Source organism: Lepidochelys kempii, chromosome 1 (assembly GCF_965140285.1).
Source record: "Lepidochelys kempii isolate rLepKem1 chromosome 1, rLepKem1.hap1, whole genome shotgun sequence".
Taxonomy (NCBI): domain Eukaryota; kingdom Metazoa; phylum Chordata; order Testudines; family Cheloniidae; genus Lepidochelys; species Lepidochelys kempii.
The window spans coordinates 261,191,831-261,213,102 of record NC_136380.1 but is presented as its reverse complement, the minus strand read 5'-3'; the positions used below and the strand labels follow the sequence as shown (position 1 = coordinate 261,213,102).

At 41.6% G+C, this 21,272-nt stretch overlaps 1 protein-coding gene across 6 annotated transcripts in view; it reads right to left on the bottom strand.

Annotated features, from left to right (window-relative positions):
- EP300 (EP300 lysine acetyltransferase) overlaps positions 1-21,272 on the bottom strand; it is a 129,115-nt gene that overhangs the window by 53,855 nt on the left and 53,988 nt on the right. For all 6 annotated transcript variants that reach the window (XM_073327139.2, XM_073327141.2, XM_073327148.2 and 3 more), the window contains exons 5-6: positions 20,329-20,442; positions 18,781-19,017 (exon numbers count right to left, since the gene is read on the bottom strand). In XM_073327139.2, the coding sequence (XP_073183240.2) occupies positions 18,781-19,017; positions 20,329-20,442 (351 nt within the window). The remainder of the gene's footprint in view (positions 1-18,780; positions 19,018-20,328; positions 20,443-21,272) is intronic.

Here is a 21,272-nt window from a genome sequence, read left to right as displayed (position 1 = left end):
GGTGAGTACGCACCCAGAAACCCACTGGGTTGTCACAGCTAGCTCTGTCCACAACAGAAAAACAATCTTGGGGATGACTGAAAAAAAGTCTAGACCTGCCCAGATAATAAGCCAACACTCTTCTGACATCTGATACGAAGAACAGCTTCCTGTTTTGACTGATGACTGGTGTAGATTACTGGGAGATGAAATGATTGATTGACATGAAAATCTTAAGTAACATTGGGTAAGAAGCATGGAATTGTCAAAGAGAAACTATCTTTGAAAACAATGGAATATGGAGAGTCAGCCACTAAAGCTCCCAGTTCTCCACTGCTTTAGATAGAGATAGTAGCCACTAGGAATGCTGCTTTTATGGAGGGGTTCAGAAGCAAGCAGATCACTAACACTACAAAGGGTGATTTCATCAAAGCGCTGAAAACTAAATTTAATTCCCAGTAGGGAGTAAGGTGTCTAATATTAGAGAAGAGGATTGACCGATCCTGTATAAATCTTGACATTGCAAGATGAACAAATACTGAGAAGCCTTGTACTGGAGAATGGAATGCTGTGATGGCAGCCTAGTGAACTTTAACAGAACTCAAAGCAAGTTCTGCTTTCTTCAAAAAGTAAATAAGTATTCTAATACCTCAGAGGTGGGAAAATCAATAGGAGACAAATTATGGTGAACACATCAATTACAAAACCTTTTCCATTTCTGAAGCTAAGTCTTTCTGATGGAATCTTTCCTACTGTTCAGCAGAATCTCCTGAACCCCTATGGCGGTAAGATAGTACTAGCTCCGAGAACCATCTAGGTATCAGGACTTCAGCAGCAGTGTTCAGCTTGGTTTGAAGGACATTCCCTGAGTCCTGTGTGAGAAGACCAGGCATCAGCAGAAGATTGATAGCTGGTCAGGAAAAGAGGAAAAGGAAACCAAATCTGTCATCTCAGCCAAGTTGGTGCAAACAAGATGACCATGGGTTTGTCCTGCTTGATTTTGTTTAAGACCCTGAGAATCAGTGGCATTGGAGGAAATACATATACGAGTTGGAAAGGAGAAAGGCATTGTCCAGAGAATGGTGACCCAACCCCCCCCTTGAACAGAACTGCACAAGTTTTCGATTGGCTGTGGGGGCAAAAATCCATTTTTGGAAATCCCCAGACAAGACTAGAGTCTGGATCTGTCTAGTTCCCACTAAGAGAAGCACCTGCTGAGACCGCTACCTTCAGTGTTCCAGTGGGTAGGCAGACTGCTCAGATCAGACTATTGTGAGCTATGCGCCAGTTCTGTAATTTCACGGCTTCTGTGGAAAGGGAAAGAGAATCTTGCTCCCCCTTGTCTATTATAGTACATACTGGTCCTGCTCTCTGATTGGACTGATTGGCCATGAATCATGAATAGAAAGTGCAGACAGGCATGCCTGACAGCTCTGAGTTTCAGAGCACTGATGTGTAAGGTGGACTCTTGGGCAGACCCTCTGCCTTGGACAGTATGATCCTAAAGAAGAGTTCCCCATTCAAAGACGGACATGTCAAACTATCACATGAGAAGGTAGCTGAACAGAACCCACGAACATACTTTTTTGGATTCCTCCACCATTCAAGGGAAACTAGAATAGGATGGGGATTAGAGACCTGAAGCAGGCTTGGAAGCAACACAGGTGCAGTTGAGCAGGAAGTCTGACAAAAGGTACATGCTGCAGGCATGATCTGGCAGTGACTTGAGAACAGATCTGAATTTGCACGATCAGATGTGACAGCGCAAGGAACCTAGCAAATAAACTCTGGTTGCACTGGCGTTTCAAATAGCCCCTATAAAAACTATCCTTTGTAAAGGCAGGAGGAAGGACTTCCTGAAGTTGAGCTGAAGACCAATACTGCTGAACAGAGACAAGGCCAAGAATGCTGCCAATCTGTGTAGGTATAATCCCTTGAGAAGCCAGTCGTCAAGCTAGGGGAAAGATGATTACTCACCATTAAGGAAAGTTGGGCAGTTACCGCTGCCATGACTTTCATGAACATCTGGGAGCAGTAGCTAAACCAAAAAGGAAGGATGAGATATTGGTAATGATCTTCCCCACCATGAAGCACAGAAATTTCCTGTGAGAAGGGTGTACTGCAATATGAAAACACATCCTGAAGGTTGAGGATCGGGAAGTAGTCCCCCAGATCCAGAGATGGAATGATGGCTGCCAGTGTTATCGTGAATTTCCGTCACTTTAATAAAAGTATTCAGCATCCATAGATATAGAATCAGTCTCCATCTACACTTCTATTTGGGAACAGAAGTCCTTGGAATAGAGCCCTCTTTCCTTGTATTGAGTAGGAACTGGTTCCACTGCTCCTAAACAAAGAAGTGGGTTCAGAAGAGGTTCATGAGAAGGGTCCCTCCAAAGGGAAGGGAAAGGGAGAATGGAATGGAACTGAATGGAGTAACCCAGAGTTGTTATAACTTCCAACACACATCTGTCAGATACTTTGCTCCCATGAGGTGTGAAAAATGGAAGAGATGATCTCCAAAAGGTGGAAAGTTGGGTAGCGTAACATGATGCAGCAAGAGGCCTGGATTGGCATGTTCGTGCTCCTCAATCGAGTCAAAAAATGTTTGGCTATCGTTGGGCTGCTGAGTTGAGGTTGCTGTGGCAGATGGTCCCTGCTGACCTTCTGAGTCTATCATGATCATCTAGTCTGACCTCCTGCACATTGCAAGCCACAGAACCTCACCCACCAATTCCTGTAATAGACCCCTAACGTCTGACAGAGTTACTGAAGTCCTCAAATCATGGTTTAGAGCCTTCACATTATAGAGAATCCACAATTTATGCTAATTTAAACCCGCAAGTGACTTGTTCCCCATGCTTTAGAGAGGAAAGTGAAAAACCACCAAAAATATCTGTCAATCTGGCCATGGCGAAAATTCCTTCCCAACCCCAAATATGGTAATCAGTTAGACCCTGAGCATGTGGGCAAGATCCACCAGCCAGACACCTAGGAAAACGTTCTCAGTAGTAACTCAGAGCCCTCCCCATCTAGTGTCCCATCACCAGCCATTGGAGTTATTTGCTGCTAGCAGTTGCAGATCGGCTACATGCCATTGTAGGCAGTCTCATCATAGAATCCCCTCCATAAACTTATCAAGCTCAGTCTTGAAGCCAATTAGGTTTTTTGCCCCCACTGTTCCCCTTAGAAAGCTGTTCCAGAACTTCACTCCTCTGAGCATTAGAAACCTTTGCCTAATTTCAAGCCTAAGCTTGCTGATGGCCAATTTATATCCATTTGTTCTTGTGTCCACACTGGCACCTAACTTAAATAACTTTCCTTATGAAATCTGGGGTTTATTCTAGGTGGTGCTGATAGACTAAGGAAAGCAGAGAATTAAGAAGGGCATGATCTCTGGTGCGATCTGAGATAGTCTAAACCTCTTTTTATTTGCAGGCATAGATATACCCAGAGAGTGAAGGGTCCTCCTGAAGTTCTCCAAAGTATGCAGCGAATTGTCTGTGGTGTCACTGAATAATTTTAGACCATCGAAAAGGAGGTCCCGCTATAGTGTTCTGTCATCACGATTTCCTGTGATGTCCAGAAGCTACGATACCCTGTGCATTACTACTGCCATAGCAACGGAATGAGAAGCCTGCAGGGTTGCTATAGCCAAGAGCTGCCCTTTAGCAATGGTGGCTTGAAGCTGTTCTTTGTGCTTTTGTGGTATATGTTCAATTTAAAAAAACAAACTAAACTCGGTATAATTAGTATCACTATTTTGTTACAACTGCCTGACAGTTAGCAATTCAGAACTAACATAAGAACACAATAATGGCCATATTGGCTCAGATCAATAGTCTATCTAGCCCAGCATCCTGTCTTTGACAGAAGCCAGCGCCAGATCCTTTAGAGGGAACCACCAGAATGGGCAACTGATCAAGTGATCCATCCTCTGTCATCCAGTCCCACCTTCTGGCAGTCAGATATTTATGGACAGCCTGAGCACAGGGTTGCACATCTGACCATCTTGGCTAATAGCCACTGACAGAGGTATCCTCCATGAACTTATCTAATTCTTTTTTAAACTAAGTTACACTTCTGAATTTCACAACATCCCCTGGCAACAAGTTCCACAGGTTGACTATGTATTGTGGCAAGTAGTACTTCCTTAAGTCAGTTTTACATGTGCTTCCTATTAATTTCATTGGGTGACCCCTGGTTTGTACGTTATGTGAAGGAATAAACAACACTTCCTCATTCACTGTCTCCACACTATTCATGATTTTATAGACTTCTATCATATCCTCTCTCTCTCTCACCTCTAAGATGAACAGTCCCAGTCTTTTTAAACCCTCCGCCATACCTCTAATCATTTTTATTTTTGTTGCCCTTCTCTGTACTTTATCCAATTTAATACATTTTTTGAAAGCGGGCGACCAGAATTCAAGGGGTTGGTGTATATATACCCTATATAGATCTATATAGTGTCATATTTTCTCTTATCTATCCCTTTCCTAATGGTTTCTAACATTATTTGCTTGTTTAACTGCTGCTGCACACTGAGCAGATTTTTTCAGAGAGCTATTAACAATGCCTCAGATCTTTCTTGAGTGGTAACAGCTAATGTAGATCCCGTCATTTTCTATGTATAGTTGGGATTACGTTTTCCAATGTGCATTATTTTGCATTTACCAACACCTAATTTCATCTGTCATCCTGTTGCTCAATCACCCAATATTGTGAGATCGCTCCCTTAACTACCTTGAGTAGTTATATAATTTTGTATTGTCTGCAACTTTACCACTTCATTAAATTACCCCCTTTCCAGATCATTTAGGAATACGTTGAACAGCACTGCTCCCAGTACCGATCCCTGGGGTCCCTGCTCTATTTACCTCTTTCCATTGTAAAAACAGCATTTATTCCTACCCTTTGTTTCCTATCTTTTAACCAGTTACTGATCCATGAGTGGTCCTTTCCTCTTATCCCATGACTGCCTACTTTGTTTAAGAGCCTTTGGTGAGTGACCTTAAAGGCATTCTGAAAGTTCAAGTACACTGTATCAACTGGATCACCCATGTCTAAATTGGTGTTGATATACTCAGAATTCTAATAGATTGGTAAGACACAATTTCCCTTTACAAAAGCCATGAAGACTCTTCCGCAACGTATCATGTTCATTTAAGAGACTGATAATTCTATTCTTTACTATAGTAACAACCAATGTGCCTGGTACTCAAGTTAAGCTTACCAGTCTAATTGTCAGGATTGCCACTGGAGCCTTAAAAAAAACAACCAAAAAAACCAACCTCAGCAACACATTAGCTATCTGCCAGTCATCTGGTACAGAGGCTGATTTAAGCAATAGGTAACGTAACAGTTAGTAGTTCTGCAGTTTCATATATAAGTTGGGCAAGTACCATCCGCCTGGTCCAGGTGACTTATTACTGTTTATTTCATGAATTTGTTCCAAAACCACCTTTACTGACACTTGAATCTTGGACAATTCCTCAGATTTCTGACCTAAAAAGAATGGTTCAGGAATGGGACTCTCCCCCATATCCTCTGCAGTGATGGCCAATGAAAAGAATTCATTTAGCTTCTCTGCAACAGCCTTGCCTTTTTTGAGTGCTCTATTAGCACTCCAGCATCCTGTGGTCCCACTGATTGTTTCACAGGCATCCTGCTTCTGCTGTAAAACTGTAGAAGAGTAATCCACGTGAGCACTGGGTACTTTAAAAAACACTCTTGCCAGTAGGCAGCCCAGGGATCCCAGTATGTCCACTGGGAAGACTATATACAGTATATGTGAATGAAGGGGACATCCTGGGTTGGTTATACCAAGTGAGATGTTTGGTGGGCTCTGACAGTAGCAGCTTGAGTCTCTCTCCCCACAGGTCAGCTTCTGGATAGACTATCATCAGTAGCTAGTCAGCAGAATCCTGCACAGAAATCTGAGAGTCTAAAGTACTCGCCACTTCTTTATAGTCTAGTGAAGAGGCAGATGGAAAGAGGAGTAACTGGTATCTTTCAGAAAGTGCCAGTACTAGTGATATAGGCAGTCTCTGCAAAAGGTGGGATATAAAGGATAATACCAGTTGTGGTACAGGAATTCTCAAACTCCGAGGAGACTTTGGCTCTTAGAAATAAATGGGTCCTCTGAGAATCTCGATTCCTGCAGTACCGGGTGAGACAGCGTGTGATATGGTGAGTCCCAGCCATAAAGATGTGAAGTATCCAGGGTCGGACAACTGTATCCCTACCCGCTGTACTGATGCTCTAGGTACGAGCAAGACAGTGGAAGATGAAGAGTGTGCTGCCTTCTTACTAGAGTTCTTAGGATTGATAGTCTCTCACCCAATTTTGAATGGTACCGATGGCTTCTGTATCAAGTGGTGGGTATTGTGCACTCTGGAAGCTGACAAGGACTTAGGACAGATGATTTCTCAGTACCAAGACCACTTGAAGCTCTGTAGGGTGCAAAATCTCCAGTCTGGTAGACCTTTTAGAATGGTCTTTGTGAGGAGACCCGACACTCCTCTTGGAGGAAAGTCTTCCAGATTCACTCAAAGGTCTGTCCCTCAAAGTCCTAGAGGGTGAGCAACCCACAGAAGTTGTTTGAACACTGGTTGCTCAAAGGCTGATGCCCCTCTGGTTTCTGAGCCTGGATCTGAAGTGAGACAAAGACAGAGCTCCATCAAAAGGAGTCAATGCTTTATATCTGTCTTTCCTTGAGTGCCTCTTGAAGCTAGTGCAAAACTTGCACTTAGATAGTACACGTGTATCCCTAAAGCAGTGAATACAGCACAAATGGCTGTCACTCACTGGGAAGGGTTTCTGGCAAGTGAGAACATTTGAAACCTTGGGATATAGGCATATCCCAGAAGAGAAAGGATTTCCGAGGAAGGACCCCTCGTACAGGGGGGTGGAGGATGAGGAAAGTCCCGACCCATAGAAAAATGGAAAAATCAAAACAAGAACAAAATAAACTAAAAAGTAATAATGTAAGAAAAGATCTAAAAAATTGACTAGCAAAACAGAAGCCACGCTTAGGCAGGCACTACAAACTGCTCTGTGTCAGGCCAAGGCTGTTGAGGGCAGTTTGCCAGCAGAGCCCAATATATCCTCGGTAAAGGACTAGTATGCATAGGGCACATGAGCAAGCCAAATGGGCGCTGCTTCGAAAATCTGATTGAAGGAGCATGCACACCTCAAGTGGAGCACCAACAAGGACTCAAAGAATTATCATCTCCTCCTTTTTTGTAGCTGTTACATGTAACTCAAGCTTCTTACTTCCAGAGAGTTTCATAACACTGCATCGCCTACACTACATTAGTTTTCACTGCTTTTTTTATCTTTACTTTCACTTCATGCCATTTATACTAATTCTACTCTTGGGATGGTTTCCCAATAACACACACCAAGTCCCCTTCCTCTCCAGTTTAAAAATAGTCAAAGCACTAGAAAATATATTATAGGAAACAATCGCTACTAGCAAGAAGATGGATTGGGTGACAAATTACTTTTTAGCTATAATTTTTAAAATTCACCCCCAAAACATTTCATTAACAACTTCTGAAAATCTACCTGTTCTGCAAAATACACTAGCTCTTAGAAAACATGTTTTTCCACACTTATACCAACTCTCACTTAAAAAGTGAGCTCTGAAGCCGGAATTTTGTTTAGTATGCTTTACACATTGTAAAGCATCCTACAGAAATAATAATGACAAGACTTAAAGTGATTTAAACCTCTTCATGTAAAATGTCACTGTCTAAACCCTACGGCCTTATGGCTTAAATAGCAGCTGTGCAATTCAGGCTACACCATTCAATAGAAAATGGTTCATTTAGACAGGAGATGTAATTACTGACATCCATGGCAGAAATCAATCCCTTAGACTGGTACAGGACTCAACAAAAATCTAACCTCCTTCAGGAGTTTTAATAGGAACAGCTTCAGTAAATTTTAGATGCTACCTCCTGCAACCAAGAATCCTAATTTCTGTCAAATACCAGTAATTCTTCAGCTCAAAGTAATTCCTTACAGGAAGAGTTTTGATCATCACTTGAAAGGCTCTCCTAAAAGCAGGCCTCCATGTGAGGGAAGGGGTGCATGCACAAGTAGGAAAGGAGTACAAAAGTTTCCTGGCATATAGTACAATAAGTGCTAATTATTGTTATTACTGCAGAAGTCAGCTACCTCTCTGCTTCGTCTTATACAATCATTTGTTTCTATTCCAAACAAATAGCAATCTAAGTCACAAACTCTTATTGCTAGTTGACAAAAAATGTTATCCCAGTTCCTTTGAAATACCAAGAGGAAGTGTTCTCAGTGTGAATCACTGTGTCCAAGAGGACATGAAAGTATCAGTCAGTTCACCATGTCAAGAGTGACTTTTCAGGGAGGATGTGCAGTTTAAAATGGAGACTAACTGAGGGAAATTCCTTTCCTCAGGATATCTGTATAAAATTCTTCTATACTCCTTTTCCACTCTATTTTTAAAAACTCTACTAAGGCAAAGTTACAACAAAATGTTAACATACTACATCATACAGTACTTATTTCAGGATAAGTTTAATAGTCAAAAAACCTGGCTAAAGATTCCAGCTTGCTGGTTGGGGAGCCTCTTCCTCAAAGTATGCTAAAAAAGGGTAACCAAATTTCTACATAGATATCTCCTCTTCTGTATATACTTGATGTGAAGCTTTTCATTAGAAGCACTGTCCAGACTTTTCTGTACCACAACTCTAAAGAAGTCCTATTTTCCCAATATGCAATACAAAGTCTTGTTGCTAACAAAAAATATATTTGCCATTCTGTTTTTAAAATGGAGATCCTTGACTGGAATATAAAGTATTCAGGTTAAGGGATCTCAGGGAAACTGGCATTTTGTTATAAGACAAAACCTGAATAATTTCCTCCCCAAACCATCCAATTCCTGGACACAACACCACATATGAAATATGTTCCCCTTTCCCCACAATCCCTCCAACAGAATACATTCCTGGTAGCAAAAAATATGATGGATCTTAACCGGAGTCAAATGTTATCTATACAGTAATTTATAAAAATTTTCTTTGGGAGCTACACAAATTGAAGATGTACATCACCTCTTCCATATGAAGATCCACTCACCTAGATCAATTTCTTTGCCCAAATCCCTCTCCTGTCTTGTCATCTGGGTTGTTTTCCTATCAACATCTTTTTCAATCAAAATTGTACATATCTTAGAAACTGAACTTTTTGTTCACACTTGCTCCTGGGTCAGCTCCTCAAAATGTGGTTAAAAGGTCTAGATAGAGCAATCTTGTATCCAGAGTTCACAATAAAATGTTTGATTTGTAAATACTGAAATATGGGATCTACATATTATTTACATTATTACGTATCTCTTGGTATGATTTCAAATCAGGACCTAGGAACAGCTGTCCAAATTGAGTAATCTCAGCTCTTACCCACAATGAATAGTCACTTCGATATTTCCTAGGGATAAATTCATGATTACTAGTGAAAGTAGCTAAGGAAAAGGCTTTGATAACAGGTGCTTAAAAAAATTATCCAAAGCTAAGGTGGTCTGGATGAAAGGGTGATTTTTTTTATTTTTGGTGACCTAAATTTTGTTATTCTTTGAGTGCTTGTTTATGTCCATTCCAATGTAGGTGTGTACTTGCCCCGAGCACGGTCACCAGAAAAGTTTTTCCCTCAGTGGTATCTGTTGGGTTGGCTCTGATTCCGCCTGAAGTTGTGCTCTCATAGCACTGGTATAAAGGGCTCTGCCAACTCACCACCCCCTCAGTTCCTTCTTACCATCTGTAACGGTAGTTTCATTCCTGCTTCTGCAAGTACTCCTCAGTGGACTTTCTCTAAACTCTGTAGAGAATTTAAGCCCACAGCAAGAAGGATAGAGATGCTAGATTTCACAATATTCTCATCGAGACAGCGCTCTGACCTCCATAAGAGCCAGGCCACTGGGACTTGGCACCGAGTACTTCGGCCTCAGTGAGAAGTGCCCCAGCCTCACTTTGAGACACCCAGCAGAGTTTCCAGTCGCCGGCACCAATGCAAGATGCTACAACTGCATCTAAGCAACCATGGCACTATCAAATATCTCCAGTGCCAAAGAAAGATGCACCGGCGAGACACTAGGCGTTGTTCACCCTCGCCAGTGCCTATGAAGAAACAAAGGAAGACAGACAGATGGGCTGATCTCCAACACGGAGATCAGCAGGACAAGGGAACACTGCCAGGGTGAGACCTGGGTTGGGCCACCCTGAGATGCCGACAACCCACGCTGTGCCATTGACTCTGGTCCCAGAATGAGAGCCGTTGAATCCAGCACTGATAGACTCATCAACATGAGACAGGTCAGAGGTCCAAAACCCAGCCAGTGTTGTCGATGCCAGAGGCCTTCACAGCAGCAAGGGACTTACTTGTGCTGTCAGTACCAACGTTCCTGGCTCTGCGGGAACTGTCAATGGCGGCACTGACATGAAGGACTTCTGCAGGCTTGAGGCCACAGATAGTTTCAAAGGGGAAACCAGCCATGATGGCACAACCCAGGCCCCACCCTCCCAGCACCGCTCACCAGCGCTGGTTGGCACTGCTCTACCCCAGTCTCTAGAGTGATCCTTGGAGATGGACTCTTAAGCAGAGTCCTATGTCTCACGGTGGAGCCAGCAATTCCAGTCTAGGCACTATCCCGCCATTGACCCAAGTCAAAGGGTGCCGCCAGGACAGTGGCAGTTCCCCGTATAGTGACCTTTTTGGAACCTCTGGGCATTTCCAGTGCAACAACGGTCCCATTCCAGAAGATCATATTCAGTGGCTTCAGAGCCCAGACTGCCACCGCCACCAGAGCACGATCCAGGCTCCAGTACAGAGGCCGGTGCTGTATGTTGGGAGATGGCACCATGGGATTCGGCTGGAGCTGAGGACAAAGAGTAGGGGTTGGTGCCTGTCCAAGCATCCACCTCCTTTTCCCTAGATAAGGCGGTCATGGAGACTGATGTTGCACCCCTGCAGGAGGATTATAAGTCACCCTCCTTAGGAGCTCTTTATGTATCTCAGAACCTGGAAATCCAGGCACTGATCTTATTCATAGAAAGGAAAACTACTCAACTGCTAGTGGCAACTGCAGGCAGGATGTAAGGCTCCCCAGTCTCCGCCCAGATAATGTTATGGTGGATCACCTCCTGTATCCGCACATGCTATGACCTGGCAAAAGTCCTGGCTCTGGACCTAACAGCACATTCCACAAGGGTACAGGCATCTTCAGCTGCATTTGTGGCACAGGTTCCCATCCAGAACCTCTGTAGAGCAGCAATGTGGTCTTTGGTCCACACTTTTGCATCTCACTATGTCATCACTAAGCAGGCCAGAGAGGATACTTTCTTTGACAGAGCAGTGCTACAGTCTGCTTGTCAATCAACTCCGAACCCCTGTTCCTACACTTGCTTGGGAGTCACCTACATTGGAATGGATATGAGTAAGCACTCAAAGAAAAAATAGTTACTAATCTTCCATAACTGTTGTTCTTCAAGATGTATTGCTCATGTCCATTCCAAAACCCTCCCTCCTACCCCGCTATCAGAGTTAGCCAGCAAGAAGGAACTGAGAGTGTGGCAAAGAACAGTTATAGAAGATTAGTAACCTTTTTTTTAAGACTAAAAGTTACTATAGCTGTAAGTGGGGTCCAGTCTTGTTCAAGTTTTAAAGTGCTTGGATGGTCTATTGTTAACCCACTTGATCACATTTTAATTATGATTCATAATAAGCCAAATTAGGGAAAGCTAGCCCACCCCACTTGGTAGGCTTATCAAGAACTTTAGAACTCACCCTTTTTCTTTTGTGGAGGAATTGTTAGAATTAACATGATCAAATTTAGAGTTCCTATATAAATGCCTGCCAGCAACAAACCAGACTAGTCAGGATGAACACATCTGGTCAAATTTTAGCATCCACATTAAATTTAAGCAATAGGTATGTATGATGCACAATTGGCAAGATCTTTTCCTTCTTTAGGAATGGCCACAATTTTTGCCTCTTTCCATGAATCTGGTGTCTTGCTCCCCTGCAATATACAGCAGAACTTCAGCATTACGAACACCAGAGTTACGTACTGACCACACCTCAGTTGGAACCAGAAGTACAAAATCAGGCAGTATCAGAGAGACACCCCCTCCCCCCCAAAATAAATCGCAAATACAGTACAGACTGTGTTCATCTACTAAAAAAAAATAACGGGAAAGCAGCATTTTTCTTCTGTGTAGTAAAGTTTCAAAGCTATATAAAGTCAATGTTCAGTTCTAAACTTTTGAAAGAATAACCATAACGTTTTGCTCAGAGTTATGAACAACCTCCATTCTTGAGGTGTTTGTAACTCTTGAGGTTTTACTGTACCATTAATCAATTCAGTGACAGTAGGCTTTAGTGCTCTAATACTCCACAGGAAACCCATCAAGACCTGGAGCTTTACTGGATTTTGAATTCTTAATTACAACTTCAACATCCTCTGCAGCAATTAGCTTACCAAGAATGGCCATATCATCCTCTGAAAGCCAAGGTAGCTTCACACTCCTCAAATGCCTGTTTAAAAGTTCAGGATTTGGAGGTTCTGAAGCATACAAAGATGGAAAAGTTAATAAATGTTTCAGAGATCTATTTGATGCCAATTTCCAAGTCTCCCTTTTTATTTCTCATCAGAGGGATGGCCGATTTATCCTGTTTCTTTTTTTACTTGCTGGCTAAAAGCCTATCAGCTTTATTGCCCTTTTCATAATATTTTTATTTAATATATCTAAGTGTTTGCTCAGCCTTATCTATCTGTAACGGGTTAATCTTCCCTCTTAATTATATTCTTCTACACTTTTAGATCATATAGATTTAGGTCAACCTACTTTAACCAAACTCTTCAAGAGCTCTCCTCTTGTTGAGGTAGGATTCTCTATTTATAAGGATACCCCTCATTACTGACTTTCCAGCACTCAAGACGACATTTTCAATTATCCCTTTTTTATTCTGTATATTCTTGAAAATTTTCTTCCAGGTCTTGAATTCTATGGGGGTGGGGGAAGGGTCACACAATAAAGCTCTATTTAACATCTAGGCCTTTCATTTTTCCACTGAGTCCCAATCTCATAATCTAGTACATGCAGCTAGGTGCACAATCAGACCAAGTTATAAATCTCAAATTAGTTTTTTTGACTAAATTAGCAAAGTCCTAGAAGCAAAAGTCATATTAATCCTGGAATAAGATCCATGAGTAACAGAATAATATCTACAGTCAGATTTACCATAATTTTAATTCTGAGACCCAACTTTTGAATATAATCTTTTCTATTAAAACATAATTTAACACCTGCTTCTGTTCTCTAATCCCTCTTTTCTTTCTCTCCTCCCTTCCTATGAATTCCCCCATATTTACCTCGACCCCGTGGCATTTTAGTTCTCTGCTGGGGGGATAGGAGGAAGGTGTTTGTTAACCTTACCCTTCAGCTCATTTATTCTACCCTGACCGAATTGGCCCTGTCAACACTGTTTCTCCACTTGTGAGGTAACTCCCTTCTCTTCATGTGTCAGTATATAATGCCCGCATCTGTAATTTTCACTCCATGCATCTGAAGAAGTGGATTTTTACCCAAGAAAGCTTATGCCCAAATAAATCGGTTAGTCTTTAAGGTGCCACCGGACTCCTCCTTGTTTTAGTGATTTCTTGGTGATTTGTGGCACTAATGCCTTTGATCCCATTCAGATTGTTCTTGATCTGATTTGCCTATTCCCATGTCCGTAAGTACCTCTTCCCCCACTTCCTGATCTGAGACAGACATACATACATCTATCCTTCCATTTAAGGAACAGTCTAAATGGAATCCCCAAGTGTATCTTATATTGTTCTTTCTAAGAATTGTGGTCACATGGTATAGTTCTCTTTACTTTCTAAGGACTGAGATTGCCAGATCTGGGAAAATCTGTATGGGCTGGTTAAGAATCATCAGTGGTTCAGCTCCCTCCCTCATTGCTCTCAGTGTTGTATCCTTGTCTTGATAGTAGTGTAGACAGACAATTGCATCTCTTGGTCTGGAGCCTGCGGGAAGCCTGGGGAAAGGGATCTGTGAGCCCTCTCAATATGAATGTAATTCTTATTGCCCAGTTTTAATAGGTCATGGAAAATATCATCCAATGTGTCCAGAATACCTTTAAATCCTTATGTTATTCCTGTGTTCTCTACTTTCCATGTCCTCTAGCTTTAATTCTATTTCTTTTTCTCTGTTCAGTTCCAATTCTTTCACAGAGATTAATAGTGCTGTCCAATTGCTCATTTAATCCTGCTTCCACATCTGATATTTTTCCATTAATCTCATTTCATTTTTTGATATCTAATGAAAGCATGGAACTCTTCCCTCATCTCCTTATTCATCTTTTGATTTCTAACAGCAGGTCCTTCAGGTCACCCTTTGTGACTGGGGCTTCACTACCCACCTCCACAGTCTGTTTGCTCGAAGTGGAGTTACTCTTTTTCATGGACATGTCTTCATTCTGGGGGGACAAATCTTTGTATTGGAAGATTCCTTTCCCTTCCCAGACATCTAGATCATCTTTCCTCCTTGCCTACTGTGCCTCTCCCCCAAGATGGTTGTCACCACACACTTCTACACTACCTACCTGTGGCTACCACTGCCACACTTCCTCCCCCAGCCACACTAGTACATTTTTTATTTTTTTTTTTTAATAAATTCTGCAGGCTGATGGCACTGGATACTTTTGCTGAATTTTCTCCCCCAGAAGCTGCTCTCTGGGACTGGGATCTGGCCAGCTCTCTTCACCCTTCTTTTTCTCTTTCCAAAACTAGCTCCACAGATGGTTATTCACATTTAGGGCACAGATCTTTTGATTCAGACTGGCTTGGTTCTTTTTATCTTCTTAAATTGTTTTTGTTTCCCCTCCCCTTTATTGCAGAGAGCTGGAGTTAACCACCATCTTGTTTGCTACTTTAGCCACACTCCCTCCACTAATTTATAAAGTGTATTGTGTATCATAGTCCAGGACTAAGTTCTGCCATTCAGATAAGCTACAATTCCATGGACATTCACTCTGGTGATAATGGCAGATCTAAGACAGGAGAGAGTTACAAGATACAAACTGCCATACCAAAGAAAGCCATGGTCCATCTACACTGGTACACTGTTTGACAAGAGCTAGTGCTGTCAGAGGAAGGGTTCCTCCTCTTCTGATCAGTTAAAAGTTTCTGTAATAGTGGAATACTACAGCATGGAAGAAGGACATTTCTTTCTAATCTCAGGTGGTGATCAGCTCTGAAGCCTGAAGGTTGTAATTTTTCTAATGTTTAGTTGCAGATACTAGTCTTAATCACTTGTGTAATGCTATTTTGAATCTTACTATGCTATCTGTCTCAATATTCTTCTCTAGAGTGTTCCACGTATGGGATTATGTGGGGAAAATCAAGGAAGTGAGGAAGCCGGCAATAAAAGAGAATCATAGAATAGAATCATAGAATATCAGGGTTGGAAGGGACCCCAGAAGGTCATCTAGTCCAACCCCCAAATCAGCAGGATCAGTCCATCACTGATCCTGCTGATTTAAGGAAGTTTCAAAGATTCCCAGCCCTAGCAGCTTTATCTTTCACTGTTAAGTTATTCCTGTGCTATGTCTTTGACCCACAGAAGTCTCTTCACACAATTAAAATTTCTCTTGGTTTTACTGTCGTTGCTGCCTTTAATTTCACCCTTTACCCATAATAAAACAGAAAGACATTTGGTTAACAGGAGTGCTCACTGGGTCTTCTGTAGTCAGTCTATTTTTATTTACTGCCATCATTTCTCTTACCCTCTCCAAGTAAAAAGCAAGTGTTAAACTTCTCAATTCCTCATCTGCCATCCTTCATGCCAAGGCCTGAATTTGTTGGCCTTTTACAGACCCATTCTATTTCTGACAAAACTGAGCACAGCATTTGAGGTGAGGTCAAACTTATCTGACAAATCTGCATGAACATCAGTATTTACCTCAGTGAGTGGCTAAGTCAGTAAAGAATCCATGTTAACTTGCAAAGCTATTCAGAAGGCATGTCGGCTGCTCATAAATTATGACTGGGAGAGGAGAGAATACCAGGAACTGACAATCCCTGATTTGAGAAGCTAATCAGTATCTAAAGAAGGGTGACATTCACAATAGGACTACATAAAGTTGGAGTCCCAAGTCTAATCAGACTCCCATCATAGTGCTGGCTCTTTAAAAATGATATTACCACCATGAATGGTGTATTCCTACAAATTTGTGTGTGCTTGAGAGGGACATGGGTGAACAAATCAATGACAACTTGTTTGAAGATGATTCAATTGGCCAATTTCTTGAGAAGACCTTTGAAATTGTACCTCTTGACACCACCAAGAAAGGAGATTTTCAGAAGTTTACCATTTTACACATCAAGCACAATCTAGACAAGAATTACTCCCCCCTCTTGATCAGCTCCAGACTGGCTAGTCTTCATAAATGCTATTCTTTACAGACTGTGGCAGAATATCTAAACAGCAACAATCATTCACAAGTATTAAAGATACTAGTGGAGGAGGGAAAGAGGAGTTTCATCTTCATGATGTACAATGGTTTGAAAGTTTAAGGCTTCATGGTTGGTGGTTTTACTTCAAAAAATTTTGGTTTGTTGGAGGATTTTTTTTTCCCTTTTAGAAAGAATCGGAGAACTGAAGAAAGTCACAGCTCTCATCTAAACGGGTTGTGGTACTCAAAACTTTCACAAGGAGCTTTCCTTCCAAAAGTCTGATGGGAATCTGAGTCAAACAGGTATTATAAAATGATGAGTTTTGTCGTCTGGCTAAAAATCTCTTCCTCTCTTAACTGGTCAGGTTTCAGTTTCTTGTAGGATAACATAAGACTAATCATTCAGGCTTGATTCTCCCAGCAAAAATGCCAAAACAGGGGGGAAAAAAAAAGGGGGGGGGGGGGAGACACACTCTTGCAGGCTACCTTCAAAGTCAAGTAAAGTATCCTTCAGCCATCTGCAAACTACAATGGCATTTTGCATTTATAGAAACGAGCATGAGAAAGAAAAAAAAGGTTTGTTCTGATGAAGCTATATTGTATATCAATAGCAAGGCCAAGCATGAGAATAAGAGCAGACCAAGGTTGAGAAAAATCAACACTAATCCAGGGCAGAACTGTGTCCTTTGGTGTTATCTACAGTCTTTGTATTCAGAAATGAGAATAGCACAGATTGGCTAAAATGAAAATAATCTGAGGAGAAAAGGAGCCACACCCTGAGGGATTGCAGTCTAATTTCTCTCCACTAATCCAATAATAATAATAAAGAACATGAATCTCAACAGGCTCTCCAGAAACTTCAGAGAGCAACTGTCCTCGGAAATAGGGTTTAGCTCTAGCACACATTTCTCCTATGACTAAAGAACAGAAAAATATTCTCCAGAAAATAGTCTAGAGATACGAGGAAAGCCAGATCAGAGTGGGTTGGGAAGACCTTGATATCCATCAATTGAACCTTAAATGCACCACATAGGTTACTTCACAGAAAACAATAAAATTCTGCTTATTCTGGGCTTTTCACCTGGGTAAAGACAACCAAAGAATGGCTATGCTAATCTCAAAGCATCCATTTAACTGTCTTAATTTGCATTACATTTTGTTTTGTTAAATGAAGTTACTCAAATGCACCATCTTTATTTGCGAAGAAGAATCACACTGGAGTGGTATGAAGCAAATATTTTACTTTTGTGTACTTGCACCTACTGCAAGCATGAATGTGTATGGACTGCTACAGGGCCACATGAGAATCTCATCATCTCAGTGTATCACATTTAAAAGGTTTTATTCTGAAGTGTTTTAAAGATACACAGCTATGTATTTTTTTTAAAGTTGTACATGAAAGCACTCTTGAGTTTGGGGCAACTGGAGGGAGGAGCCCCAGGTGTTGGACAGGAGTGGCAGGAGGCCTAAGAGGGAGAAGAGTTGGGGAGCCATTACCTTTTCCCCTGGGCTTGAAGAGTTACTGTTAACTTCTGGGACAAGGGAACATTCCACCTCTTCTCTTCCCAGAGGGGAGTCTCAGGAGAAAGCTCATCTCACTCTGGGGCCCCCTGCTTCCCCTCTCCCGGGCTGGTCTCTTCCTATTACCATTCCTTTCTCATTATACTGGGGCAGGCCTTTCTGGTAGCAATCACGCGCTTATGTTATTTTGTCTTGTTTTATAATGAAAATAAGATCACAGCAGTATTTTAAAATACTGAGCTTAAAATTGCTGAAACTTTATTTTAAGCAGTAACCCCAATTTTTTTTTCCAGTTCAGTTTCAGGTCAGGAGGTAGGACAAAATTCTGGTTCAGGTTTGGTTCTGGTTCGGTTCTGGTTCAAGTAAAAATTCTGGTTCAAACTGGTTCTCCGGTTCCAGTTTGACTCCCTGGGTAGCTCAGATACAAGGTAAGATCTCTAAGTACTCTTTGGTGGTTCTAAAATAAGCAACGTAGGGACAGAGAACGATTCTAAGCATCTAAACAATGAGTTGAGGAGAGCAATTCCCTATTTAGCTCTTTCAAATTTTTAAACACTACAGAACAAATGACAATGCTGTAAAATGCTTCAATCTGCATCTGATCATGAAGTCATACCTGCATTCCAGTATTGTGCAAGGTGTGAATATACACAAAACAGTTCTGAAACAAAAATACTTAAGGAAATCTTGAAGCATTTTCGTATCATGAAGCATGCATTAGACAAAGCACAGAAGATAGCTGCATACAGTTTGTATTTTAATACTTGAGTGTCAACTTACTCATGGGGTTCATAGGGCGCAGACCCTGGGGTGACTGCCCTTGCTGCTGATTCTTCACTTGAGCCTGGGATTGCGTCTGCATCTGGTTCCCTTGATAGGTCAGTCCAAGGGCTGCATAGGCCCTCTCAATGGAGCTAGGGTCAATCTGACTGGTAGTGTTTATAGAGGACGTAGTCTGTTGCCCTACCCCTACAGAGCCAGTATTTGCAAGTCCTGCGGCAGCTCCCCCCAGTAATGCTGGAAAAGACAGATACCATATCAACAAAAATGTCAGAAACTGAGACCAAAGAAAAAGGTAAAAGTGCACAAAATTTCAATTGTTGGTATGACCAAAATATACCCTTACAAGAGCAGTTACATGAGCACCCTGGTCAAGAGAGTCCACAATGCGAAGTTTGAGGAATTTTACCCTACCACAATGTACTACTTTCACTATGAACTGGGAACAGTAAATTTACACTAATATTAAATGTACTGGACATGTCAGTTTGCTTTAACCAGTTTAAAGCTCAAACAGCACATAATCAGATGTTAAAGGCCCGAGGAGCAGAGTCCTCCAGATTGCTCATGGAATTCTTTATTTCTCTCTCTCTCGATACAAAGTTTCGGAACAGAGGTAAACAGCCTAGAGGACCAGTTGTGAGAAAAGCACAAAGTAGCAAGGAGAATGGTTTGGGTTTTTTTCCTGGAGGGAATACTGGGAAACAGAAGCATTGGGATATTTAGACAGGAACAACAAGGGAGAGTCAGACAGCAAGAAAAATTTTGGGCAAGTAACATCAGGAGAAGGATGGGGGAGCATGCTGGGACATAATGCAGAAGCTGCCAAGGTAAAAAGAGATGAATTTATGTAGAATATTCTTCACATGGCAGAAAAGCGTCCGCTTAGAACGGGAAGAAGAGGGGCTGGTCAGGTGAGAAGCAGAAGTTACTTTCATTCAACCTTAGCTGAAGGTCAGAAGAGTATGTGGTAAACCCTACAAATCTTTTGCTCTAATTACACATACAGTGTTCTGTTATCAGGGCATTTATAAACCAGAAATTTTAAGAATTCCAAAACTAGACTTTGAATTCAAGTAGTATATAACCTGGCATAAGTATAACACTGTAATATCATTTAATACTTTCATATTGAACTGAGCAGGCAAAAGTTCTTAGAACACACCACTTTTTAATCTTTAGTGTGCAAACCCCACTTTCACAGTTCTGACAAGGATGAAAATGGACATGCCCAACATTTCTTCTCTCAGAACTACCAGCCCTTGGGCTGCCCCAGCATCATGCTGGCCTCCTCTCTCCAGCTAAAAAGGGCTAAATTAAGCTATCTAAGGGGGTTTTCAACATTATATTGGGTACTAGCTAGAGAAAGAGGGGATATTCTTCCAAAGCAACATGAAAATCCTTATCCTCACGTGTTAGTTCCTGGATGACACGGCAGCTCTACTCTGATCCATACTCTTAGGGGCTTACAATAACACAGATCTAACACTAAACATGACCTTTTATGATTAATCTAGCATGCAAAGGCTTGAATTGCATGAGGCTTACACTGTTGGTTTCTTTTGTCCCCAGCATTTTTGAGAGGCAAACACACAGGACAGTCATGTCTTGTACAATTCTTCCAGTGCGAGATGATTTGTCGTGAAGATGCGCAGTGTGCCACTAGGAAAGGGAAGAGGAACAAAAAATTTTAAAAAGATAATTTTACATTTTCATTTCTCCACATGCTTCTCTCTCATGCCCATTCACATGTGCACACGCACACAGGACCATCAAGTCATGGCTCTATGAAGGACAACAGCACAAAATATTTTAATCAGAGATGGCAGAGATTCATTAAGGTATCTGGTCTAACCTCTTACCAGGACAGGATTTAGAGTGTTTTCTTTGCAGAAAATAAAGAGGTCTTACAGTTCAGTTTTGTTGCTAAACAAAAGTTAAGGTCCTTTCCATTAGGTTTATATATGCCATTCTGCTCTCCTTTCTCATTTCTGCTTTTAAATTTGAATTTAGTGCAGGTGAGAGTTTTCAGAATAAAAATCGGAAATCGAAGCATGCTTACACACACACGCACCCATCCATACCCAGTGCTCTTAGCCAAACTGTCCCATGCCTCACCTGAAGGAATCAGTTTTGGGGGCAGAGGGGATTTTTCATGTTTGCTTGCTGTCCTTGTCAACAACCCCAAATGAGGTACAAGTGTCAGAAGAGTGTGCAGTTGCCCACTAGCCACTACAGACTGTTTCATCCTGTTTCTTTTCCATCAACTAATTGTACAAAAGCCAATGAATAGCCAGAAATCTGCAACAACTGTCATTGTTTCAACTTTCTCCCAGGTCAGTACAGACCAGAGACAAGAGGCTTCAATATTATTAAACCAATCCCAAAACATCCACTTTCCTAGGTGTTAATTCTTTCATACTTTCAGTGACAAAAAAATTCAAGGGTGTTTACCTAAGCCTTACTGCCGAACTTAAACTGAACTGTGTAGA